Source organism: Canis lupus, chromosome 16 (assembly GCF_048164855.1).
Source record: "Canis lupus baileyi chromosome 16, mCanLup2.hap1, whole genome shotgun sequence".
NCBI classification, from domain to species: domain Eukaryota; kingdom Metazoa; phylum Chordata; class Mammalia; order Carnivora; family Canidae; genus Canis; species Canis lupus.
Window position 1 is genome coordinate 50,123,060 of NC_132853.1, and position 27,964 is coordinate 50,151,023.

Here is a 27,964-nt window from a genome sequence, read left to right on the forward strand (position 1 = left end):
AAGGTAGCCATTAATTTATTTTTAACAAAAGGAAACTAAGAATCAGAGGGGTTAATTTGACCAATCTTGCACAGTCAGGAATTTTCAGAGCTGAGGTTTAGATCGGCATCTTATTCCAATTCCTAAATTTTTTCCACAATGGCATATAATTAGAGGAATTGGTGAGATTAATCGCAGGTTTTTGCTGTTTTTCCCATGAGAACTGTTATCTTGGAAACTTTTCCTAGTCAGTACTTGTTGCTCTCACTATTAGGTCATGATAACATATGCTAGATGTGATTGATATAAATGTATATTACTTCGAAAATTATTCTCTGTCTCGAATTTGTTCTGAACTTAGTTTTGAATCTACTCTAGGTAAATGTTTTTCTGTCTTTCTCTTAATACTGTTTCCTCCTTATGATTTGCTTACTTTCAAACTTTTCTTATCAAATATTTCCTCCATTCATTGATTTTTTTCACTGCTTCTTTTGGTCTGCTAATAATCTTATTAGCCCTCTGATATGTTGCTAAGCTTTGTTGAATCTGTGGGTTGCTAACTTCCTAAGTAAAGTTGAATTATTAGAGTATTCATTTCCAACCATATTCATCCATATTTCTAGATGAATGTAGGTCTCTTAAAGTAAACCTGTCTAAAACTAAAACTATTCTCTTGACATTGTAACCTGAATGTCTCCCTGAATTCTTCAATTGGGTGATAATACAACTGATGACTTAGCCACCAAAGGGTCTTTGTTTTCTTAAAAATTTTCTTGTTTTTCCTAACTCGCATGTGATCAGTCATCAAATTCTATTCATTTTAATTCTAAAATGTATCCCAAATTAATCTCTTATCTGTTATTAAGTGTACTTCTCTTGCTCAAGCCCTCATCATCTTTTTTTGGAGCATAGCGATATCTTCTAAGTTTGAGCCTTTGCTTCCAATAATGCCCCTGCATTGTCATCAGTATTGATTTATAAATGAGGAATACTCTAGATATATCACTGCCAGTAGGTTAAAGTCTGAGATCCAGGAGAGAAACAGGCAATTCAAGAACAATAGTTGGGGACTTTAATATCCCACTTTCAATAAAGGATAGAATAACTAAACAGAAAAATCAGTAAGATAAAGAAGATTTGAACAATATTACCAACCATGAAACATTCTCCAGGATAGACTATATACTAGGTCATAAAACAAGTCTCATTCAGTTTAAAAGGACTAAAATAATAGAAACTATGTTCTCTAACTAGAGTGGAATTAATTAAAAATCAACAGCAGATGGAAATTTGGGAAATTCACAAATATTTGGAAGTTAAAAAACACATTTCTAAGTAACCATGGATCAAAGAAGAAATCATATTGAAAATTAGAAAGTATTTCTAATTAAATGAAAATACAACATATCAAAATTTTTGGAATGCACTCGAGTGTTTTGAGGAAACTTATAGTTATAAATAAACACCAAATTAGAAAAGAAGAAAAATCACCAATTAATAACCTAGATTTTCATTTTAAGAATAGAGAAAAAGAAGAGCAAACTAAATCCAATGTAAGCTGAAAGAAGGAAATAATAGAGATTAGAGCTGAAATCAATAAAAAGGAAAAGCAGAAAATCACTAGGGAAAATTGATATTGGTTCTTTGAAAAGATCAACAAAATTGATAAACCTTTAGCTAGGGTAACCAAATACAAAGAGAAAAAATATGGATCAAAATCAGGAGTGATAAGATCACCATCAACTCTACATTAACTAAAAGAATTATAAAGGAATTCTGTGAACTACCTCAAGATGATGAAGGTTCAACTCCACAGCCTGGTGTAAGGTCTTTTTGGTCTCACCAGGATACCTTTCCAGCCTTGTTTCCTGCTACTTTGTAACATGAAGTTTATAGCCTAGTCACAAAGAAATACTTGCTGCTCTCTTAATATTCATGATTTTGCATGATTTTATGCTTTTGTATGCATTGCTTTCCTCATCTGGAAAGCCTTTCCCCCCTATCCTTGAGGTTCCCCATGTAAGTAAGCACTTGCAAGTATAGGCAAGTATAGGCATGTATGCATACATATGGATATGTACTTCATACATGTAGCCTGCTGGAGTTTCTTGTGGGTGATTGTTTTCTAAGGGTTGTCTCAGCTTTTTAAAAAATTTTAATTCCAGTATAGTTAACATACAGTATTATATTAGTTTCAGGTGTACAATATAGTGATTCAACGATTCTACACATTTTGCAGTGCTCACCGTGCACTGTATGAAGAACTCAGTGACAAATAGGATGTGAGAGTGTAATAAAATTCTTGGCTTATCTGGGGGATGATACAGATTGGTAAATTTAAGAAGTCAATAAGGAAAGTGGCCATGAATATGGGTCTTAAGGACAACCACTGTAATTTTTCAACCTGCTGAATAAAACTTGATGAATCTAAAGGGAAATATAAAGGCAGAAAAAAAGTAACAAAAGAACAGTATAAATGGAAACTGAAATATGATAGCAGAATTATGTCCTATATAACAATAATTATGATAATTATAAATGCATTTAACTCAACTACAAAATATAAGCTATCAGATGATATTAAAAGACAAAATCAAAGAATATATTGTCTACAAGTGACACACTTAGAACAAAAAGATACAAAAGCTTGAAAACCAAAGCATGGATATGAACCAAAAGGCAGCTGGGGTAACAGTACTATACCTGACAAAATACGATTTAAGGCAAAATATGTATCATAAGGGACAAAGAAGGATCTGTAAGAGGATCAATAGAACAAAAGATATTTTCACTATAAATATGTATGAATCTGTCATTTGTGACACTACAGATAAACCTAGAGGACACTATGCTAAGTAAAATAAGCCAAACACAGAAAGGCAAATATTACATGATCTCAATTATATGTGGACTCTAAAAAAGTCAAGCTGATAGAAGCAGAGAGTAGCAGGGGGTTACCACAAGCCAGGGAGCAAGGTGGTAATGAAAACATGTTGGTCAAAGGTAGAAATGCCAGTTATAAAAGGAATAAATTCTGGAGATACACAGCATGGTGACTATAGTTAACAATACTGCATTGTATACTTGAAATTTGCTAAGGGAGTAAATCTTAAATAGAAAAATGTACAATAATAGTAGGGGATTTCCTGATTTCTAGTTTCATATCATTGCAGTGAAAAAATATAGTATGATTTTTAAAAAAGATTTTATTTATTTATTCATGAGAAACACACACAGAGAGGCAGAGACATAGACAGAGGGAAAAGCAGTCTCCCTGTGGGGAGCCTGATGTGGGACTCGATCATAGGACTCCAAGATCATGACCTGACCAAAAGGTTCAACCACTGAGCTACCCAGGTGCTCCATTTACTATGATTTTAACCTTTAATTTGCTAAGACTTTTTTTTTTTTTTTTTTGTCACCTAACGTATAACCTCTTCTGGGAAATGTTGTTTGTGCATTTGAGAAGAATGTGTATTTTGCTTGACGTTGGATAGAATGTTCTGTATAAGTCTATTAGTTCTATTTGGTATAAGGTACAGTTCAAGCCCACTATTTCCTTATTGATTTTTTTTTTGTCTAGATGATATATTTAATGTTCAAAGTGGGATATTGAAGTCCCCTACTATTGTATGTTTTCTACTTCTCCCTTCAGATCTGTTGTAGTTGCTAACTATATTTAGGTGCTCTGATATTGGGTGCATATGCATTTATAATTGTAATATCCTCTTGATTAACTGACTCTTTTATCATTATATAATGATCTATGCCTGTTGTTACAGTTAAAAAAATTTTTTTTTGAGAGAGAGAGAGAGAGAGAGTGAGAGAAATCACAAGCAGAGGGAAAGGGCAGAGGGAGAAGCAGACTCCCCACTGAGCAGGGAGCCTGATGCAGGGCTGATCCAGGACCTTGAGATCATGACCTGAGCCAAAGGCAGATGCGCAACTGATTGAGGGCCCCCCACCCCCCGCTCCCCGGTACCTCACATTGCTCTTTTAAAAGATTTTCTATCAGTTCTTCTACTTTCAACCATACTCATATTCCTGACTTTGGAGGTAATTGGTGCCTCCACTTCCTGAGCCATTTATAGTTTAGTTTTTGTTTTTGTTTTGTTTTTTAAATATTTTTAAAAGATTTTATTTATTTATTCATGAGAGACAGAGAGAGAGAGAGAGAGAGGCAGAGACACAGGCAGAGGGAGATGCAGGCCCCTTGCAGGGAGCCTGACGTGGGACTCAATCCTGGGACTCCAGGATCATGCTCTGGGCTGAAGGCAGGTGATAAACCATTGAGCCACCCAGGGATCCCCCCATTTATGGTTCTGTGATGTGAAATGGCTGCCTTTAAAAAAATATTTTATTTTTAAGTAATCTCTACATCCAACATGGGGTTTGAACTCACAATCCTGAGATCAGAAGTCACAGTCTCTACTGACTGAGTCAACCAAGTGCCCTTGCAGTGGCCTTCTTCTTGTTTGTTTCCCATTTCAGGCTCAGTTTTCATCTTTATGGTCTTTCATCCACTTTCTGTTTTTTGAAATTTAACTGACATCTCTTATCTGCTATAATGTTCTCTTCTCTTAGTCTTTGTGGATTATGCCTTTTAATTTCTTTTGTGCCTTTTTAGTATTTTAGGAAGAAGTAAAGCTAATGCAAATATTGAAAAAAGTGCTGTTTATCCAGAAGCTTAAAATATGTATTTCTGTCTTATCTACTCAACTAGATTATGAACTTTTTAAAAGCAGAAATTGTTATTTTGAACAGTAAGATTCTGGCATATATCTTCATAGCTCCTGAATTTAGAAAAATGACTTGAATATAGAAATTATTTAATAAACATTACTGGGTTTTTGAAATAGAAAATCTTTTTTTTTCTTTTTTTTTTAAATTTTTTTATTTATTTATGATAGTCACACACAGAGAGAGAGGCAGAGACACAGGCAGAGGGAGAAGCAGGCTCCATGCACTGGGAGCCCGACATGGGATTCGATCCCGGGTCTCCAGGATCACGCCCTGGGCCAAAGGCAGGCGCTAAACCTCTGCGCCACCCAGGGATCCCTGAAATAGAAAATCTAATAACTAATATCTTTATTTTGTATTTCAAAAAATTTATAAATTTCTCAGATTTCCATACCTATCATTTTATTTATCCTCACCATCACCATAGCTGGGGATTGTTATTATCCTATTTCATGGATAGATTATATCTAAATTATTGATCAGATTGATTCAAGTTAATAAAGTATATCTTCACATAATGTGAATGTGTACTCTATATTAGATCAACATGAAATTATACATAGTCAGGTATGTCTATGCCTTTTTCAATGCTTTTATTTTTAGTTCTTGGCACCTCTTACCATCAAACCTTTCAGGCCTATTTGAAGTAATAACCACTCTGTGAAGCCTTAGAAACTCCAGGCATAGTTGGTCAACAACTCCTTTACACTTTTATAGCCGAATAGATAGTGGATAGCATTTGTTTCTGTTTTCATTTTGTATGTGCTGTCCATCTCTACACTGAGTGTTTTTAGAAACTGGACTTTGTCTCATGCATCTTTGTAACTCAGAGCCTAGTATTATGTCTAGTACAATGGCAACCAATTAACTTTTACTGGGTGGATGAATACCTCATTGGTAAATTAAATACTCAGCATCAAGTGGCAAACTTTTCATCAACACAGAGTTCTTCAGTTTGAGTCTTAACCCTATGTTTTTCAGAATATTTTCTAGGTCTTCATAGTTAATTTCTTCCCCTTAAAAAAGAAAACAATAGTAAAAAGTCAAATTTGAAGCTTTAAATCATCATCACCATCATCATATCAACTATTTCTGTGTCGTATCATTCTCAAATATATGATAAAAAGCAATGGAAATATTAAGTGTTGTCTAATTACATAAAATTAGAAAGGAGATTCAGAAATGGAACTTTTTTTTTTTTTTCAGAAATGGAACTTCTTTCTGTTAAAAAGGAGTTCCTTAATATTGGGAACAAGGAACTAATACAGCATGCAGAAAGTTGGTGTTTTAACATCCCACTAAATTAACTGGTGTATTCTGCCAGCATGTAGTATTTGCACTATTGTTTTATTTTTACCTAAATTATGAGCTTGTTCAGATGGTTATATTACCTGTATGTGTAATTTGCCTTGGCATTTTGTTATTCAAACAGTAGAAAATAAAATTATATCACTGAAAAACTCCAAAGAAGATAGGGGTTATTATTTAGGTATTACACTGTGGCTTTTTGAATAAGATGGAGGTAACAATTGATTATAATAATGAATAACATTTAATTTATAAGGCTGTTTCTTTAGTTATATATACATTACCAGTTGAAAGATATATAATGACAGGATTAATATGTCATGCATAGAATAACAGGAAATACTTAAATATAACTTTTCTTAAATATTGAGATTATTTTTATCATGCATCATCATTTCTTCTCACTCACCTAAAACTTCATGTACTTGATCCAGAAGTTCATCCAGTTTAACTCTTCTCTCTTCTGCAAGATAAGACAAAATTCAGATATAGTCCTGCTATGGAACTGTGTCCCCTCAAATTCATATTTTGAAGCCCTAACTTCTGATATGACTATTTGGAGATAAGGTCTTTAAGAGATAACTAAGGTTGTGAGGTCATAAGGGTGAGGCCCTAATCTGACAGGACTGTAAGATACCTCTTTCTCTCTCTGTCTGTATTTCTCCCCCTGTGTCTCTCCCTGTTTTCTCCATCTTTTCTATCTCCATGTCATGAGAAGACACAGTGAGAAGACAGGCTCTGCAATCATGGAAGAGAATCCCCATCAGAAACTGAATCAGCTGGTATCTTGATCTTGGATTTCCCTGTATCCAGAACTGTGAGAAAATATATTTCTGTTGTGTAAGTCACACAGACTACAGTGTTTTGTTATGGCAGCCTGAGTGGACTAAAACAGGTCCCCTACATAAAATTCTTAAACTGTAGGATAAAGTATAAGGACTTACTAGTTGCCTAAAGTCTTTTTTTTCTAATTATTTTCACACTATATAAGCATAAGGTTGAAAAAAGAAAAAAACTAAATATGGTAGATACATCTATTCAATTTTTTTTGTGTTCCTCGTTCGTCAGAATGGAAGAAGAGAAATTATTTTCATTTTTTGTCTTTTATATTAGCTTTATTGAAGTATAATCAGCCAATAAAATTGTAATATATTTAAAGTGTCCATCATGGTGATTTGATATACCTACACATGAAAGGAATCCCCCATCTAGTTAACACATCTATCACCTCACAAATTTGTCTTTTGGTGTGTGTGAGAATATTTACATTTTCTACTCTTAGCAAATTTCAATGATAAATATAGTGTTATCAACCATGCTTTACATTAGGTCCTCTGACCTTACTCATCTTCTAGTAAAGAGTTTATGCCCTATTGCCATTTTGTTAATAATTGCTTTCTAGCTGTTTCACAGTTTCTTTGATCCTTTCTTCTCTCGGGGTCTTCATTTGTAATTTGATTATTTTCTTAGTGGTATGCTTAGATTCTGTTCTCTTTATCTTTTGTGCATCCATTATAGGTTTTTGCTTTGTGGTTACCATGAGGCTTACACAAAACATATTTATAACAGTCTATTTTAAGCTTATAAGAACTTAACTAAGAATGCATACCAAAGGTATACATTTTTACTTTCCCACTCTTTTATAAAGTTTTTATTACAACTTACATCTTTTACCTGTGTGTCCACTAACAAATTAATGTAGTTATAATTTTCAATACTTTTTTAATGTTTACATTAGATTAGTGAATTATACCCTACTATTATATTAGAATATTCTGAAATTAAGTATATATTTTCCTTTACTAGTGAAATTTATATTTTCATATGTTTTCTTATTACTAATTAGCATCCTTTTGTTTCAGTTTAAAGAAGTTTCTTTTTTTTTGTGAAGAAGTTTCTTTAGCATTTCTTGCAAGGCTACTCTAGTAGTGATGGACTCCTTCAGCTTCTGCTTGTCTGGAAAACTCTTTTAAAATAATTTATTTATTTATTTATTTATTTGATATATTATATATATTATATTATATATATATATATATACATATATATATATAGAGAGAGAGAGAGAGAGAGAGAGAGAGAGAGAGAGAGAGAAAGCAGCGGAGGAGCAGAGGGAGAGGAACAGAGTCCACACTGAGTGTGGAGCCTGACACAGGGCTTGATCTCACAACCCTGAGATCATGACCTGAGCAGAAATCAAGAATCAGGAACTTAACTGAGCCACCCAGGTGATCCTGGAAAACTCTCTCTTTCAATTCTGAAGGACCACTTCACCGAGTATCCTTGGTTGGCAGCTTTTTCTTCTCATACTTTGGATATATAATGCCACTCCTCTTCTGGTCTGCAAAGTTTCTACTGAAAAATCTGTTGATAGTCTTATGGGGATTTTCTTGTATATAACACGTTTTTTTCTTTCTACATTTAAGACTTCCTTTTTGCCTGTAGCTTTTAACAATTTAATTATAATGTATCTTAGTGTGGCTAACTTTGTTTCCTCTTATTTGACACTATCTGAGCTTCCTGTATCTTCATGTCTGTTTCTTTCCTCAGGTTAAGTAAGTTTCCAGGCATTACTTCTTTGAATAAGCTTTCTGTCCCTTTCTCTCTTTCTTTTCTTTCTGGGACTCCTACAGTGTTAACATTGGTTCACTTTCTGGTAGCCCATTAATCTTATGAGCTATCTTCACTCTTTTTCACTCTTTCTCTTTTTGCTCCTCTGTTTGGATAAATTCCATGGCTCTGTATTTGAGTTTGCTGATTCTTGCTTCCACTGTATCTAGTCTGATGCCTAATCCCTCTACTGAATTTTTCATTTCAGTTATTTTATTCTTCAGCTCTGGGATTTCTGTTTGGTACTTTCTTATGTTTTCTATCTTTTTGTTGAAATCCTCACTTTGTTCATGACTTGTTTTCTTGACCTCAATGAACATCATTTTTTTATGATTGTTGTTTTGAACTCTCTATCAGGTAAATCACTTATCTCCATTTCATTAGGTCTGTTTCTGGAGTTTTATCTTGTCCTTTTGTTTGGAAGATATTCCTTTGCATCTTCATTTTTCTTGACTCTTTTTACTGGTTTCTGTACGTTATATAAAAGAGCTACCTCTTTTATTCTTAAAAAGATTTTTAGGCTTTCATTTGAATTCCAGTTAGTTAAAATAAAGTGTAATATTAGTTTCAGGTGTAGAATTTAGTGATTCCATACTTTCATACATCATCCTATGCTCATCACAACAAGTACACTCCTTAATCCTCATTACCTATTTGACCCATCCCCTCACTCCCCTTCCCTCTAGTAATCATCAGTTTGTTCTCTTAAGAGTCTATTTCTTAATTTCTCTCTCTCTCTCTCCTTCTAATTTTTCTCCCTTCACTGTTTTGTTTCTTAAATCCCATAAATGAGTGAAATCATATGGCATTGTTTTTATCTGACTTATTTCACTTATTATACTCTCTAGCTCCATTTATATTGTTGCAAATGACAAGATTTAATTCTTTTTATGGATGAGTAATATTCCATTACTTACATGTGTGTATGTGTATATATACACACACACATATATTATATATATTTTAAGATACATAAAAAAATTTTATTTGTTTATTCAAGATAGAGAGACAGAGAGAGGCAGAGACACCGGCAGAGGGAGAAGCAGGCTCCATTCAGGGAGCCCAATGCAGGACTCGATCCCAGCACCTGGGGGTCACAACTTGAGCTAAAGACAGAAGTTCAACTGCTGAGCCACTCAGGGATCCCTCAGGTGTAAGGTTCTATTTTTTAACTTAAAAACCTCTACTAACTCTTTACTGTACAAAGGTTAAGATCCCAGGCTCTTCATCATGGTCTCCAAAGCAGTACGGCCTTCATCCCAGATTTCTCCCTTTCTGCACATAGCTCTATTCCCTTTTATATGAATATCACAGTTCTCCATTCTCCTTAAAAGAGAAGTTAAGCAAAATATAGTCTATGCCTTATTTTTCTTTTAAGATCTGAAGATCACTGTGCAAAGGACTGTCAGGATCAACCCTGCTTTATAACTCTGTGATCTGTATATGTCCCTGAGCTCTGTCATAAGTCTGACTTATGACATATATATATATACATACATGTATATGTATACCACATCTTCTTTATCCATTCATCAATCAATGTCTTAACAGAGTGGTCTCATGTAGGAGATAAACCTTATTGTTCAGCTTAGTCTGAGCTCCTTATTGTCTCAAACCTTTGTGATTATCTAAGCTGCCTTCTTTGTTTTCAGCAGCTACAGCAGTTGAGGGTGTGCCAATTCTTGTCAGTATCCCAAATGGAGGATCTCAGTCAACACCTAGATGTAGGCTGATTTTTTTCATTTTTAACTCATCAACTATTTGCTGGATGCCTACTTATATGCCAGGCCCTATTTTCAGTGCTGGCAATACAAAGCAAATAATACAAAGTCTCTGCTTCTGTGGCAGCAATTGCTAATGTCAAAGCAACCAGTGGGTTATGAATGACTTCAGATTAAACAATAGAGCATTGCATTAGAGCAGAAATTTGTTTAAAGTGCTTTTACTGTCTCTCTGTTCCTTGGATCTCTTTGGTTTATTACTGTATCTTTGTTTCTTTGGTTATATATTTAAAACTCAGTACTTGGTACCTTTACTGAACAGAAGCAATAATATTTATTTTGAGATATTCAGCTGGGGCCATATTCCAATTCCAATAGGAGTTTTATATAATCTTACTTGGCTCATATATTACAGACAGAGTTGTGAAAAAGGGTTAGAATTGAAAAAAAATAGGAGATTACTTTTTTGACAAGCAGAAAGTCTTGATTTCAAGCATTCATCAGATCATATTAGGTAAGCTTAGGTAAACCAACACTTCTAAGATGCTTATCAAACTACTAATCAGTCTACAGAATTATTTCAAGAAGCTAACGATGTTAAGATGTTCAAGACACTAAGAGTTTTATAGAGTGCTTTGATCAGATGATGTTGCTAATAATCATGCCAAAAAGTACTAATCTCACATAAATTTACTAATATATATTTTTCTTTATATCATAAAGGTTAGCTATTTCAGCAAGTTAACTGTAGGGGGGATTGCTTATTTAAAATTAAGATTCATGGGCTACTTGATCATAGTCTTGAGGAAGTGGGTAATATCTGTGTAATTTAAAATTTGATACCTATGAGTTTATTTAATGCAATTGTTAGATATATGTTATATATATTTTGCAACAGTACAAATAGCATTTAATAGTTTCCAGCACTCTTCTACCCCATTTCTTTTTGTTGCCTTCTGAATTCCTTTATAAATTTCTCTTCCACCCCTCAAATATAATTTTCTGTTTTATTTTTTAATATTTACTTGATCCCAGCACTGACTGTCATCTCATTTTAATATTCTCTGGCATATGAACTCTGTAAGCAGCAACATGAGCAATTACTGATGTTTTATCTAAGATCAATATTGAGACAATATATCTCCACTCTTTAGCATTGGATCTATATAAACTTCTGGCTTTTCCCATGAAATTAATATGTTTGAGAGGTTTCCACAAAAAAATAAAAATTTCCTTTCACTGTGTACTTGAAATGCTCACCATCAATTGACAGGTGACTGCATAATTCCTCCATTTCTTCCTCTTCAAGTGAGAATCCCATGTTTTCAAGAGCATCATCTAGTTTATTGACATTAACCTTTACTCCTTAAGAAAGAAAGACATAAGAATAAAATAAATTTGTATTTATGCCAAAGAGGGAAAAAATGTTTGGTCATATAAATTGACCAACAGAAACAGGAAGTAAAAAGCAATGTCACCATAAAGCTCTTGGAATGATCAAAATATTAGTTAAGGATTAGGAGTGGAAAAGTTCTCCCTATCAATTTTCCAGAAAACACAACCACAGCAGTTTCTAGGGTGAGTTTACCCAGAAGAAAGAGAAAACCAGGCAAGACAGATGAGTTATAGCCAAAGAGACAACCAATACACAATTTACCAATAAATAAGACTTCAAATTTGCTACAATGACAAAATAGCATAGGCAATTTTCCCAAATATGATTGTATACAACTGAGAATGCTAGCTAATCTAATAATTGAGAAATAAGATTTGAGAATAGTAAATGCAAAAGCTGAAATGAAGATGTTTTCTCTTTCCCAGCATGCTTCTCACTCACCTCTGTATGTCTTCACTCCATCCATCAATCTATTTTTATACCCCTTTATATGATCTGTAACATAATGTTTAATTTAGTTTACCAAGAAGTGGAAATTGAGAAAGATAGTAATATTTAGATATTTGTAGATTTTATAAGTTATTATGTTATAATCCAAAGAAGGAAGCAAAGGAATGACTAAGATTCTCAGGGTAACTATCCATTCTCTGGCATCAGATATACTATTGGTGGAACTCCAACACATTGAAACAGATTTTTTCTTTTCTTTTCTTTTTTCTTTTTCTAAAGTGTCCTTCTTTCCTTTCTACAACTGTTTTATCACCTTTTCCATATCTTTAGCTTTAGACTTGCTGTAGATGCTGGATCCAACATTTGAAAATGTTTATCCATAACAGGAATATTCCAGAGAGAACACTACTCTCAAATTAAGACTTAAATGGTAAGGACAGAATATTTTATGCCAGAAGTGGCTCTTTCTACATTTACTTTTCTCTTAATTTTTAAAAAAGATTTTATTTATTTATTCATGACAGAGAGAGAGAGAGAGAGAGAGAGAGGCAGGGTGAGAAGCAGGCCCCATGCAGGGAGCCTGATGGGGGACTCCATCCCGGGACTCCAGGACCACGCCCTGGGCCAAAGGCAGGGTGCTAAACTGCTGAGCCACCCAGGGATCCCCAAGTTTGATAAGTTCTTTATAGATTTTGGATACTAGCCCTTTATCTGATATATTATTTGCAAATATCTTCTCTGATTCCATAGGTTGGCTTTTATTTTTGTTTATTGTTTCATTTGCTAGGGAGAAGCATTTAATCTTGATGAAGTCCCAATAGTTCATTTTTGCTTTTGTTTCCCTAGCCTCTGGAGACGTCTAGTAGGAAGCTGCTGTGGGTTAGGTCAAAGAGATTGTTGCCTTTGTTCTCCTTTAGGATTTTGATGGATTACTGTCTCACTTTGAGTTTATTTTTGTGTATGGTGTAAGAAAGTGGTCCAGTTTCATTCTTCTGCAAACTTCCAAACTCATTCTATGAGGCCAGCATTACCCTGATCCCAAAACCAAACACCCCACTAAAAAGGAGGATAATAGACCAATATCCCTTTTTGAACATGAATGCAAAAATTCTCAAGATACTAGCTAATTGGATCCAACAGTACGTTAAAAGGATTATTCACCATGACCAAGTGGGATTTACTCCTGGGCTGCAGAGGTGGTTCAACATCCACAAATGAATCAATGTGATATGCTGCATTAACAAAAGAAAGGATAAGAACTATATGATCCTCTCAATAGATGCAGAAAAAGCATTTGACAAAATACAGCATCCTTTCTTGATAAAAACCCTAAAGAAAGTAGGGATAGAAGGAACATTTTTCAACATCATAAAGGCCATATGTGAAAGACCCACAGCGAATATCATCCTCAATGGGGAAAAACAGAACTTTCCCCCTAAGGTCAGGAACATGATGTCCACTCTCTTCACTGTTGTTCAACATAGTACTGGTAGTCCTAGTCTCAGCAATCAGTCAACAAAAAGAAATAAAAGGCATATAGGCTGGCAAAGGAGTCAAACTTCCACTCTTTGCACTCTGATTTTTGTTATTTCTTCCTTCTGCTAAATTCAAGCTTAATTATTCTTTTTTTCTAGTTTCTTTAGAGATAAACTAAGATAGCTTATTTGTGATCTAATTTCCTGACATATTTATTTATTATTTTATTTAAAAAAATTTTTTTAAATACTTTTTTTGGGAAAGCTTTTATTTATTTATTTATTCATGAGAGACATACACACACTCACAGAGGCAGAGACACAGGCAGAGGGAGAAGCAGGCTCCATGCAGGGAGCCTGACACAGGACTCAATCCCAGGTCTCCAGGATCAGGCCCTGGGCTGAAGGTGTCGCTAAGCTGCTGAGCCAGTGGGGCCTGCCCTATTCATCACTTTAAACTTCTCCAACAGAACTGCTTTTAAGGCATCCCATAGGTTTTGGTATGCTGTATTTCCATTTTCATTTGTTTCAAGGTATTCTTTGATTTCCCTTTGATTTCTTTGACCCATTGGTTCACCAAGAGTATGTTGTTTAGTTTCCACATATTTGTAGATTTTCCAATTTTCCTCATGTTGATTTCTAGTTTCATACCATTGTCTTTGGATAATGAACTTATTTCACTATTGAAAGCAGGGCATTGAAGTTCCCTACTATTATTGTATTGTCTATTTCTCCCTTCGATCTGTTAGTATTTACTTAATATATTTGGATACTCTGATGGTGAGCTTGTATATATTTATGATTATTATATAATCTTAATGATTTTACCACCTTATCATTATATAATGACTTTGTCTCTTGTTACCATTTTTGGTTTAAAATCTAGTTTGTCTGATAAAATCATAGCTATCCCCACTTTCTTTTGGTTTCCACTCACATGAAATGCCTTTTTCCATCTCTTCACTTTGAGTCTATGTGTTTCCTTAAAGCTGAAGTGAGTCTCTTATAGGCAGCATATAGTTGGATCTTGTTTTTAAACATCCAATTACTTTTGATTGGTGATTTCAATCCATTCACATTTAGAGTAATTATTGGTATGCAAGGACTTACTAATGCCATCTTATTCATTGCTTTCTGGCTTATTCATTGTTTCTTTTCACCTCTGTTTCTGCCTACCTTTGTAAATTGGTAAGTTTCGGTGGTGCTGTCCTCTGATTCCCTTCTTTTTATCTTTTAAATTAATCTAAGTTTAATTTAGATTTTTGCTTTGTTACGACACCACAGGTTTACAGAAAATATCTTATAGATAAAATAGTTCACTCTAGGCTTATAGCAACTTACTTCAATCACCTACAAAGGCTTCACCATTATACTTCTCCCTTTCACATCACTGATGCCACAATTTACCTATTTTTAATATGCATATTTGTTAACAATTTATAGTAGCTCTAGTTATTTTTACTACTTTTCTTTTAACCTTTATGCTATAGTTGAGTGATTAACATACCATCCTATTGTAGAATTAAAGTTTTCTAAGTCTAACATATTTTCCACCTTTACCAATATGTTGTATACCTTTGTATGTTTTCATGTCACTGGTTAGCGTCTTTTCATTTAAGCTTAATAACTCCTTTAAGTATTTCTTGCAAGACAGGTCTATTATTGGTGAACTCCCTCAGCTTTTGTTTGTCTGGGAAAGCCTGTATTCCTCTTTCATATGTAAAGGATAACTTTGCTGGAAAAGTATTCTTGGCTGGCAAGTTTTATCTTTCAATGCTTTGAATCTGTGATTAAACTCTGCAGAGTTTCTGCTGAGAAATTTGTTGATAGTATATAGTAGGGGTTCCTTTCTAGGTTACATTTGCTTTTTCCTCTTTTCTTTAGGATTTTTTAGCATTAATTTTTAAAATTGAGATATAATTGACATATAACATAGTAGTTTCAGGTTTACAACATAATAATTTTATATTTGTATATATTGTAAAGTGATCACAGTTAAGTCTAGTTAATATTATTGATTTTTGACAGTTTCAAAATAAGATGTCTTGGAGAAACTCTTTTTCCATTGAGATAATAGGGTGATCTATTAGCTTTGTGGACTTTTACATCGAGCTCTTTCTCCAGGTTTGGGAAGTTCTCAGCTCTTCCTTCCTTCCTTTCTTTTTAAAGATTTAAAATATTTATTTATTTATTTAGCAAGAACAGTGCAAGTTGGGGGGAGGGGCAGCAGGAGAGGAGGAAGAGAAATTTTTTTTAAAGATTTTATTTATTTATTTATGAGAAAAAGAAAGAGAGAGAGAGAGAGAGAGGCAGAGACACAGGCAGAGGGAGAAGCAGGCTCCATGCAGGGAGCCTGACATGGGACTCGATCCCAGGTCTCCAGGATCATGCTTGGGGCCAAAGGCAGGTGCTCAACCGCTGAGCCACCCAAGGATCCCCAGGAGGAAGAGAATCTTAAGCAGACTCCAGGCAGAACCCGATTCAGGGCTTGATCTCACGACTGAGATCATGACCAGAGCCCAAATCAAGAGTGTGACATTTAAGTTACCTAAGTACCCTCAGCTATTAAATAAATTCTCTGTCCCATTTTCCCTTTTTTTTCTCCTTCTGGAGACTGATTATTCTAATGTTTGTCTTTTGATTAGAATTCTGTAGCTCAAATAGGCTTTCTCTGCTTTTAAAATTTCTTTCTTTTCTTCTATATTATTTCAAAATTTCTATTCTCTAGATCATGTATTCTTTCTTGCATCTTGTATGCCCTGCTACTGATGCATTCAATTGCATTCTTCATCTCACTCACTTAATTTTTCAGCTCCAGAATTACTGTTTGGTTCTTTTTCATAATTTCAATTTCTTTGGTAAAGAACTCATTTTGTTCATACATTTTATTCCTGATGGCATTGAATTTTCTTTCTTTTTTTTTTAAATTTTATTTATTTATTCATGAGAGACACACAGAGAGAGAGGCAGAGACACAGGCAGAGGGAGAAGCAGGATCCAGGCAGGGAGCCTGACGTGGGACTAGAACCTGGGACTCCAGGACCACGCCCCGGGCTGAAGGCAGGCGCTCAACTGCTGAGCCATCCAGGTGTCCCTGAATTTTCTTTCTGAGTTTTCTTGTAGCTCACTGAGTTTCTTCAAAACAATTATTTTGAATTCTTTATCCATTAGATCTTAATATGCATGCCTTTGAGCTCAGTTGGAGAATTATAATTTTCTTTTGGTGATGTCATATTTCTTTGATTTTAAATATTCCTTGTAGTTATGTGTTGCTGCTTTTGCATTTTTTTATAAAGGTTTATCTATTTATTTCAGAGAGAGAGAGAGAGAGCAGGGGAAGGGGCAGAAGAAGAAGGAGAAAGAATTCTCTGGCATACTCTCTACTGAGTACAGAGCCCCTTGTGGGCCTCAGTCCCAGGACTCTGACATCATGACCTGAGCTGAAATCCAGAACTGGCTGCTTAACTCACTAAGCCACCCAGATGCCTCGCTTCTATTGCATTTGAAGTTAAGTAGGTAACTTAACTTTTTGCCTAGTGCTTTCAGATGGAGTGTTATATTCTATGGTGCTGTTATTATGAATTTTTCCTTTGTCTTTGTGAAGGTATGCTTCCTTCACTCTTCTTGTTCATTTTGTAGCTAAATTTAATTTTAACTTTCCCAATATTTATCTTATTTTTATTTTTTAATTTGAGCATAGTTGATACATGTTACATTAGTTTCTGGTATATAACATAGTGATTCAATACTTTATGATACACACTACAGTGTAGCTACCATCTGTCACCATGCAACACTATTATAATACCACTGACTAAATTCTCTGTGCTGTACTTATGACTCATTCACTTCATAACTGGATGCCTGTATCTCCAGTTACAGTTCATTTCATAACAGGATGCCTGCATCTCCAGTTATCTTCTCCTCATCCAGTTTGCCCATCTCCCACTTTCCCCACCTCTGGCAACCATGTTTGTTCTCTGTATTTATAGGTCTGATTCTGCTTTTTGTTTATTTGTTTAATATTTTCTTTTTGGATTCACATATGAGTGAAATCAAATGGTATTTCTTTCTCTGTCTGACTTTTTTCACTTAGCATAATACCCTCTAGGTCCATCCATGTTATTACAAATGCAAAGATCTGGGTAGCCTGGGTGGCTCAGTGGTTTAGCACCACCTTCAGCCCAGGGTGTGATCCTGGAGACCCAGGATTGAGTCCCACGTCGGGCTCCCTGCATGGAGCCTGCTTCTCCCTCTGCCTGTGTCTCTGCCTCTCTCTGTGTCTCTCATGGATAAATAAATAAAAATAAAAAACCCCCAAACAAATGGAAAGATCTCATTTTTTTTTTTTAGAAAGATCTCATTTTTAATAGCTGAGTAATATTCCATTGTGTATGTGTATATATATATATATATATATATATATATATATATATATCACATCTTTATTCATTCATCTATTGATGGACACTTGGGCTGTTTCTATATCTGGGTTATTGTAAATAATGCTGCGATAAACAGGGGTACACATATCTTTTCAAATTAGTGTTTGTATTTCTTTGGGTAAATATCCAGTGGTGGAATTACTGGATCATATGGTATTTCTCCTTTGAACTTTTTGAGGAACTTCCATATGTTTTCCACCATGGCTGCATCATTTACATTCCCACCAATAGTGCATGAGGGTTCCATTTTCTGCATGTCCTTGTCAACACTTGTTATTTCTTGTCTTTTTGATTCTAGCCATTCTGACAGGTATAAGGTAATATCTCAGGGAAATGCAAATCAGAACCACAGTGAGATGTTACCTTATACTGTCAGAGTGCCTTTGAGGCCAAATTTTAAGCCTTTGTATTTTTTTCTGGTTCTTAGAATTCACCAGGTTGGCTACTGAAAACTTTTGTTTTCCACTAGGTGGCGATATAGCTTAAGTTTATGGTTTCTTCCTTGTGACTCCTGATAGCTTGTTTGCTGAGCGTGCTTACTACTGTAGCTCACTCTAGAGGTTGCACTTGTGACCTAGCAGCAGAATGGGGGAGGTGTGGGTTTAGCACTTGGCCATTGGAGATGCTAGACAACTACAGGGAGATCCCAAGGAGTGGTACTCCCAAAGGCCCATGGGTCGACTTCCTGCTGAGCACAATCTCTTTAAAGCCAGTTGAAATTTGTCTCTCTGCCTCTTTCCCAGTCAGAGAGCAACCACCTTAATGCTCCGGATGCTGGTGGAGAGAAATAGGGTTTTCCAGCTGGTCCTGATGTGCTGGGGTGGGTAGCCAGGCACTCACTCACTGCTTTCCTTTCCCTTGTGGGAGAGGTCATGGTGGCCAATATATCTCTCCTTGAGATAATTACTGCCTCCACTGTGGCCAAACTCATATTTTTCTTTTCTCTTTCTTTTTCTCTGATGGTGTGCTGGAGTCTCCCTTCAGGAAGGCTGGATTTCTGAAAGGTCTCATGCCTGGATCAGCACTCACCTGATCTTTGCCTGACAGCAATGAGAGAGGTGTAGGCAGTTTTGCTGACTGTTGGTTCTGCAGCCTTGTTGGGTGGTTGTCTGTCTCTTACCAATTGGATTGGTGAGTGAGGAGTGAGACTCCTCCTGGGTCCCTTGCGGCAAGGTGCCAGTTTCCAAAACACTCACACAGGTACTCTTGTTTGTGTGTGGGTGTACAACTCATTGATTAAAAAGGGGGATTAAAGAGGAGAAACAACTTGTGCCATGTTGGTGATGTCATTCCTTTTAAAAATTTTTAATGGGACTTTAAATAGTTACACTTCCAGAATTTTATATAATAACTCACAAGGCCAATATTCTCTGAAATCTAAATGCAGTGCCTGAAATGCTTACCATCCAGTGGCAGTATGTTCAGTAGATCCAGGCTTTCTTTCCTTGTTAGTTCAATTCCTACATTTTCCAGATAGAGTTGTGTGTCACTGGCATTAATTTTACCACCTTTAAAAAGATGGGAAATATGTACATTTTCATATCTACTTTAAGATAGTTATAATAAAAGAGCAGTATTTCAACTTGCTAGAGATGTAACTGCAGAAGAACAAGGAGACAATGAAGCCTATCTAACTATCACAAGAAGGGGTTAAGAGATAACATGTTTCCTTTAAGCCTCATCAAAAGAATGCTTTTATTACTGCTCTAAAAAAACAGGGACAAGCCAACCAGCCTATAATAAAATATACTTCTTAAAAAATGATACTTCTAAAACCACAGGTAATAAAAAGTCCATCTACATTCTTAAAAACAAACATGCCATCAGCATATTGGTAAAATAAGGCTTGTGTATAGTTTTGGAATATTGGGATATGCAATTAAAAAATGGTATGTATATACAACAAAGGATCTTAATTTTATATCTTTTCTGTTTTTTTAAAATTTTATATCTTTTCATCATTACTTCTCACTCACCAGAAAATAACTTTGCTGTACTCATAAAGGAGGTCAGTGAAATATTTCCATTCTCTAAAATGCAAATCATAAATCGTATTTAAACAAAACATGTACTATTATTGGGAATAGGGTCCCTTTTTTTCTATGAAAATTTCTAAGTTGTCATTCCTTACATAGAGGAAATATGTTCTTTAAAAAAATTTTTTAATGTCCAACCACCTTATAGAATTCTAAAGAAGTTGTTTTTTTTTAAATTATTTATTATTATTTTTTTAAATTTATTTATTCATGATAGGCACAGTGAGAGAGAGAGGCAGAGACACAGGCAGAGGGAGAAGCAGGCTCCATGCACCGGGAGCCCGACGTGGGACTCGATCCCGGATCTCCAGGATCGCGCCCTGGGCCAAAGGCAGGCGCCAAACCGCTGCGCCACCCAGGGATCCCTAAAGAAGTTGTTTTAACATGCTAACATGATTGTTTGGTATGGTAATTCTTTTCCACTTGATCCTTTTCACTTAAAAGCTATTTCTTTGGGGCCACATTATTAGTCTAAAGTCAGATATCACTGAGCCTCTACTTCAACCCAACCTGACATTCGTATTTGTTAAATGAGAATATGATAGCCTCTATTTGTACATTACATACTAAACAATCCTACTTCCTCACTTGGTTTTGTCAATCTCTGATCTTTTCTGACATCTATTTCAATAACTTCTGTTATTTTCCTCTAAGAGCTCTTTTGATATTCCTAGCTAAATTTAAATCTACCAGTGCCATGTTGGTCCTCTGACAATATTGAGAATAATAATCAGAAGTCATATTTCTCACCATCGAGGATAAAAACTCTATAAGTACTTCTAACTTTCTCAGTGGAATTGAATAAGAATACTCAGATTTCATGAGAATATTTCAAAGATTTTTTTCTGACAGGAAGTGGTAAGTGGTTAAATGAAATACTCACTGTCAATTTTCAGATGATTGTGTAGATCTTGGATTTCTTTCTCTTCAAGATCATAGTTCAAATTTTCCAGAAGGAATTCTATTTTATTATCTAAAATTTTCCCACCTTAATAAAGAGGTAAAATTAAAATGTGAAACTATGTCTAAAATTAAAAATTCTAGATAAGTCTATGCATCAAACCCCAATGGGAAAGAGGAAAGCAAAGTTCAATGCAGATGTTCAAGGAAAACATAAAACTAAGGGGTCAAGGGATAGGGCTGGGGAATGTGAAGAAAAGAACATGTCCTTTACATGTTACAATACACTTTGCTAAAACTTGTTGTAGACTTCTAAAGCAAATAAAAGAAATGAGGCCTATTACTCATTCTTCATTTATTATTCATAAAGGAATATGTCAGAAACAATAGCTATAATTCTGGTTCCTGAGTTTGTAGCCTGCTCTTATAACAGTAAGTTATTTCTACAAACTTAGTGATTACTTGAGCTTGAGTTATAAGTCATAAAGGAGAATGAAAAAGGTTAATAGCCTAATTGTTATATTTAACAGAATAGGCTCAAATATGGGTTTAAATCCTCTTCCCAAGTTCAAACTGTGTGACCTTACGCAAGTGAGTTAATATCTTCCATCTGTAAAATGGTGCTAATATAAGCACATGATCTCTTAGGAGTTTTGTGATAATTAAATGAGTTGCTAGATGTATTTAGGATAGTGCCTGGCATTATAATCAAGAGAAATTAGCTATTGTTATCATTAAGCAATTAAAGGGATTTCCAAAAAGAAGCACAAAACTTAAAGATCTCATTTTCACTTGACTTCTTATAATGCTTATCACTCACCTTGGAAAGTCTTTAAGCCATGTAGCAATCGACTGTGATATACCTTTCCATCAGCTATAAGAAAAGTCATAATTGATGTAACAGAGAAAGTAAAACAGCAATTCATAACAAGAGTACAGATTATTATTTTTTAAACATTTATGTATTTATTTTAGAGAGAGAGAGAGAGAGCATGAGTGTGGGGTAGGGGCAGTGGGAGATGCAGAGGGGAAGCAGACTCCCCGCTGAGCACAGAACCCAACTACACTGGGCTCTATTCCAGGACTCTGGCCAAAACCAAGAGTTGGATGTTTAACCTAGGTGCCCCTAGACTATTTCTTAAAGACATAATGTCCCATGATTGGCTTTACAAATTTATCTAATTTCTTATTCACACATCCTTCTCTTTTTTGGCTTTAAGAATAAAGGGAAGGGAGGCGGGGCAAGATGGTGGAAGAGTAGGGTCCCCAAGTCACCTGTCCCCACCAAATTACCTAGATAACCTTAAAATCATCCTGAAAATCTACGAATTCAGCCTGAGATTTAAAGAGAGAACAGCTGGAATGCTACAGTGAGAAGAGTTCGCGCTTCTATCAAGGTAGGAAGACGGGGAAAAAAGAAATAAAGAAACAAAAGGCATCCAAGGGGGAGGGGCCCCGCGAGGAGCCGGGCTAAGGCTGGGACGAGTGTCCCCAGGACAGGAAAGCACCAACAGGGAGAAGCAGGAGCTTCACGGGCGGAAAGGTGCTCACAGAGAGTTAGAGCAGGACCCCGGGGGGGTGGGATGCCCTCAGGCTCCCTGGGATACTAACAGACACCTGCGCCCCAGGGAGAGCACCACACCCCGTGGCTGAGCTCCCTAAAGGGCTGCAGTGTGCGCCCTGCGGCCTGGGAGCAGCTCGGAGTGGCTCAGGAAGCTGCCCTGCCGGGAGCACCAATCCACCAGCGCAGGCCCGGGAGCACAGGGCACCGGGGACACAGCCCAGGATCCGGCCTCCCCCAGGACAGGCAGAGGCCAGTAGGGCACAGGACAGCAAGGACACTCCTGCCCCAAGCTGAGCGGATCAGTGGCCCTGCCCCCCGGAGCATCCAGGCCCTGCAGGCTGAGAGCTCTGTAGTGACTGCGGGAGCTGAATCCAGGGCTCCAGAGCTGGCCGCTGCCACTGTTGCTGTTCCTCCTGGGGCCTCACAGGGTAAACAACCCCCACTGAACCTCACAGTGGCCTCACAGGATAAACAGGATAAACATCACTCACTGAGCCCTGTACCAGGCAGGGGGCAGAGCAGCTCCTCCAAGTGCTAACACCTGAAAATCAGCACAACAGGCCCCTCCCCCCAGAAGACCAGCTAGACAAACGGGGGAAAAACAAATTATTAACCAAGCAGCACTGGAAAGTTCCAGGGGAAGTCAAGGGACTAACAGTATACAGAATCAGAGGATACTCCCCCTTGTTTTTTGTTTTTGTTTTTTTTTCTTTTTGATTTCTGTGCTTCCCCCTCCCCTTTTTTCTTTTTTTTTTCTCTTTTTCTTTTTTCTTTTTTTTCTCTTTTTCTTTCCTTCTTCCTCTTCTCTCTTTTTCTCCTTTTCCCAATACAACTTGTTTTTGGCCACTCTGCTCTGAGCAAAATGAGTAGAAGGAAAACCTCACCTCAAAAGAAAGAATCAGAAACAGTCCTCTCTCCCACAGAGTTACAAAATCTAATTACAATTCAATGTCAGAAAGCCAATTCAGAAGCACTATTATACAGCTACTGGTGGCTCTAGAAAAAAGCATAAAGGACTCAACAGACTTCATGACTGCAGAATTTAGATCTAATCAGGCAGAAATTAAAAATCAATTGAATGAGATGCAATCCACACTAGAGGTCCTAACGACGAGGGTTAACGAGGTGGAAGAACGAGTGAGTGACATAGAAGACAAGTTGATGGCAAAGAGGGAAACTGAGGAGAAAAGAAACAAACAATTAAAAGATCATGAGGACAGATTAAGGGAAATAAGTGACAGCCTGAGGAAGAAAAACCTACATTTAATTGGGGTTCCTGAGGGCGCCGAAAGGGCCAGAGGGCCAGAATATGTATTTGAACAAATCCTAGCTGAAAACTTTCCTAATCTGGGAAGGGAAACAGGCATTCAGATCCAGGAAATAGAGAGATCCCCCCCCTAAAATCAATAAAAACCGTTCAACACCTCAACATCTAATAGTTAAGCTTGCAAATTCCAAAGATAAAGAGAAGATCCTTAAAGCAGCAAGAGACAAGAAATCCCTGACTTTTATGGGGAGGAGTATTAGGGTAACAACAGACCTCTCCACAGAGACCTGGCAGGCCAGAAAGGGCTGACAAGATATATTCAGGGTCCTAAATGAGAAAAAAATGCAACCGAGAATACTTTATCCAGCAAGGCTCTCATTCAGAATGGAAGGAGAGATAAAGAGCTTCCAAGACAGGCAGGAACTAAAAGAGTATGTGACCTCCAAACCAGCTCTGCAAGAAATTCTAAGGGGGACTCTTAAAATTCCCCATTAAGAAGAAGTCCAATGGAACAATCCACAAAAACAGGGACTGAATAGATATTATGATGACACTAAACTCATATCTTTCAATAGTAACTCTGAACGTGAATGGGCTTAATGACCCCATCAAAAGGTGCAGGGTGTCAGACTGGATGAAAAAGCAAGACCCATCTATTTGCTGTCTACAAGAGACTCATTTTAGACAGAAGGACACCTACAGCCTGAAAATAAAAGGTTGGAGAACCATTTTCCATTCAAATGGTCCTCAAAAGAAAGCAGGGGTAACCATCCTCATATCAGATAAATTAAAGTTTATCCCAAAGACTGTAGTAAGAGATGAAGAGGGACACAATCTCATACTTAAAGGATCTATCCAACAAGAGGACTTAACAATCATCAATATATATGCCCCGAATGTGGGACCTGCCAAATATATCAATCAATTAATAACCAAAATTAAGACATACTTAGATAATAATACACTTATACTTGGTGACTTTAATCTAGCACTTTCTACACCTGATAGGTCTTCTAAACACAACATCTCCAAAGAAACGAGAGCTTTAAATGATACATTGGACCAGATGGATTTCACAGATATCTACAGAACTTTACATCCAAACTCAACTGAATACACATTCCTCTCAAGTGCACATGGAACTTTCTCCAGACTAGACTACATACTGGGTCACAAATCAGGTCTGAACTGATACCAAATGATTGGGATCGTCCCCTGCATATTCTCAGACCATAATGCCTTGAAATTAGAACTAAATCACAACAAGAAGTTTGGAAGGACCTCAAACACGTGGAGGTTAAGGACTATCTTGCTAAAAGATGAAAGGGTCAACCAGGAAATCAAGGAAGAATTAAAAAGATTCATGGAAACAAATGAGAATGAAGATACAACCATTCAAAATCTTTGGGATACAGCAAAAGCAGTCCTGAGGGGGAAATACATCACAATACAAGCATCCACCCAAAAACTGGAAAGAACTCAAATACAAAAGCTAACCTTACACCTAAAGGAGCTAGAGAAAAAACAGCAAATAGATCCTACACCCAGGAGAAGAAGAGAGTTAATAAAGATTCAAGCAGAACTCAACGAAATCGAGACCAGAAGAACTGTGGAACAGATCAACAAAACCAGGAGTTGGTTCTTTGAAAGAATTAATAAGATAAACCATTAGTCAGCCTTATTAAAAAGAAGAGAGAGAAGACTCAAATTAATAAAATCATGAATGAGGGATCCCTGGGTGGCTCAGCGGTTTAGCACCTGCCTTTGGCCCAGGGCACAGTCCTGGAATCCCAGGATCAAGTCCCGTTTTGGGCTCCCGGCATGGAGCCTGTATCTCTCTCTGCCTGTGTCTCTGCCTCTCTCTCTCTCTGTCTGTCTATCATGAATAAATAAATAAAATCTTTAAAAAAATAAAATCATGAATAGAAAGAGGAGATCACTACCAACACCAAGGAAATACAAACGATTTTAAAAACATATTATGAACAGCTCTACGCCAATAAATTAGGCAATCTAGAAGAAATGGACGCATTCCTGGAAAGCCACAAACTACCAAAACTGGAACAGGAAGAAATAGAAAACCTGAACAGGCCAATAACCAGGGAGGAAATTGAAGCAGTCATCAAAAACCTCCCAAGACACAAAAGTCCAGGGCCAGATGGCTTCCCTGGGGAATTCTATCACACGTTTAAAGAAGAAAGCATACCTATTCTACTAAAACTGTTTGGAAAGATAGAAAGAGATGGAGTACTTCCAAATTCGTTCTATGAGGCCAGCATCACCTTAATTCCGAAACCAGACAAAGACCCCACCAAAAAGGAGAATTATAGACCAATATCCCTGATGAACATGGATGCAAAAATTCTCAACAAGATACTTGCCAATAGGATCCAACAGTACATTAAGAAGATTATTCATCATGACCAAGTAGGATTTATTCCTGGGACACAAGGCTGGTTCAACACTGGTAAAACAATCAATGTGATTCATCATATCAGCAAAAGAAAAACCAAGAACCATAGGATCCTCTCAATAGATGCAGAGAAAGCATTTGACAAAATACAGCATCCGTTCCTGATCAAACTCTTCAGAGTGTAGGGATAGAGAAAACATTCCTCAGCATCTTAAAAGCCATCTACGAAAGCCCACAGCAAATATCATTCTCAATGGGGAAGTACTGGGAGCCTTTCCCCTAAGATCAGGAACAAGACAGGGATGTCCACTCTCACCACTGCTATTCAACATAGTACTGGAAGTCCTAGCCTCAGCTATCAGACAACAAAAAGACATTAAAGGCATTCAAATTGGCAAAGAAGAAGTCAAACTCTCCCTCTTCGCAATGATATGATACTCTACATAGAAAACCCAAAAGTCTCCACCCCAAGATTGCTAGAACTCATACAGCAATTCGGTAGCATGGCAGGATACAAAATCAATGCCCAGAAATCAGTGGCATTTCTATACACTAACAATGAGACTGAAGAAAGAGAAATTAAGGAGTCAATCCCATTTACAATTGCACCCAAAAGCATAAGATACCTAGGAATAAACCTAACCAAAGAGGTAAAGGATCTATACCCTCAAAACTATAGAACACTTCTGAAAGAAATTGAGGAAGACACAAAGAGATGGAAAAATATTCCATGCTCATGGATTGGCAGAATATTGTGAAAATGTCAATGTTAACCAGGGCAATTTACACGTTTAAAGCAATCCCTATCAAAATACCATGGACTTTCTTCAGAGAGTTAGAACAAATTATTTTAAGATTTGTGTGGAATCAGAAAAGACCCCGAATAGCCAGGGGAATTTTAAAAAAGAAAACCAAAGTTGGGGGCATCACAATGCCAGATTTCAGGTTGTACTACAAAGCTGTGGTCATCAAGACAGTGTGGTACTGGCACAAAAACAGACATATAGATCAATGGAACAGAATAGAGAACCCAGAAGCGGACCCTCAACTTTATGGCCAACTAATATTCGATAAAGGAGGAAAGACTATCCATTGGAAGAAAGACAGTCTCTTCAATAAATGGTGCTGGGAAAATTGGACATCCACATGCAGAAGAATGAAACTAGACCACTCTCTTTCACCATACACAAACATCAACTCAAAATGGATGAAAGATCTAAATGTGAGACAAGATTCCATCAAAATCCTAGAGGAGAACACAGGCAACACCCTTTTTGAACTTGGCCACAGTAACTTCTTGCAAGATACATCCACGAAGGCAAAAGAAACAAAAGCAAAAATGAACTATTGGGACTTCATCAAGATAAGAAGCTTTTGCACAGCAAAGGATACAGTCAACAAAACTAAAAGACAACCTACAGAATGGGAGAAGATATTTGCAAATGACCTATCAGATAAAGGGCTAGTATCCAAGATCTATAAAGAACTTCTTAAACTCAACACCAAAGAAACAAACAATCCAATCATGAAATGGGCAAAAGACATGAAGAGAAATCTCACAGAGGAAGACATAGACATGGCCAACATGCACATGAGAAAATGCTCCACATCACCTGCCATCAGGGAAATACAAATCAAAATCACAATGAGATACTACCTC

The 27,964-nt window shown here is 36.5% G+C and overlaps 1 protein-coding gene across 6 annotated transcripts in view; it reads right to left on the minus strand.

Moving 5' to 3' along the window:
• Nucleotides 1-4,484: 4,484 nt before the first annotated feature.
• LOC140607046 (uncharacterized) overlaps nt 4,485-27,964 on the minus strand; it is a 64,137-nt gene continuing 40,657 nt past the window's right edge. For 3 of the 6 annotated variants that reach the window (XM_072781360.1, XM_072781359.1, XM_072781362.1), the window contains exons 12-14: nt 21,881-21,934; nt 21,044-21,148; nt 19,601-19,632 (exon numbers count right to left, since the gene is read on the minus strand). In XM_072781360.1, coding sequence (XP_072637461.1) covers nt 21,893-21,934 — 42 coding nt within the window. In that variant the 3' untranslated portion in view covers nt 19,601-19,632; nt 21,044-21,148; nt 21,881-21,892. Of the gene's footprint in view, nt 5,736-6,436; nt 6,491-8,243; nt 8,369-11,618; nt 11,724-12,195; nt 12,250-19,527; nt 19,633-21,043; nt 21,149-21,880; nt 21,935-27,964 lie in introns of those variants that run through there. The other 3 variants (XM_072781365.1, XM_072781363.1, XM_072781364.1) reach the window with 3 other exon arrangements.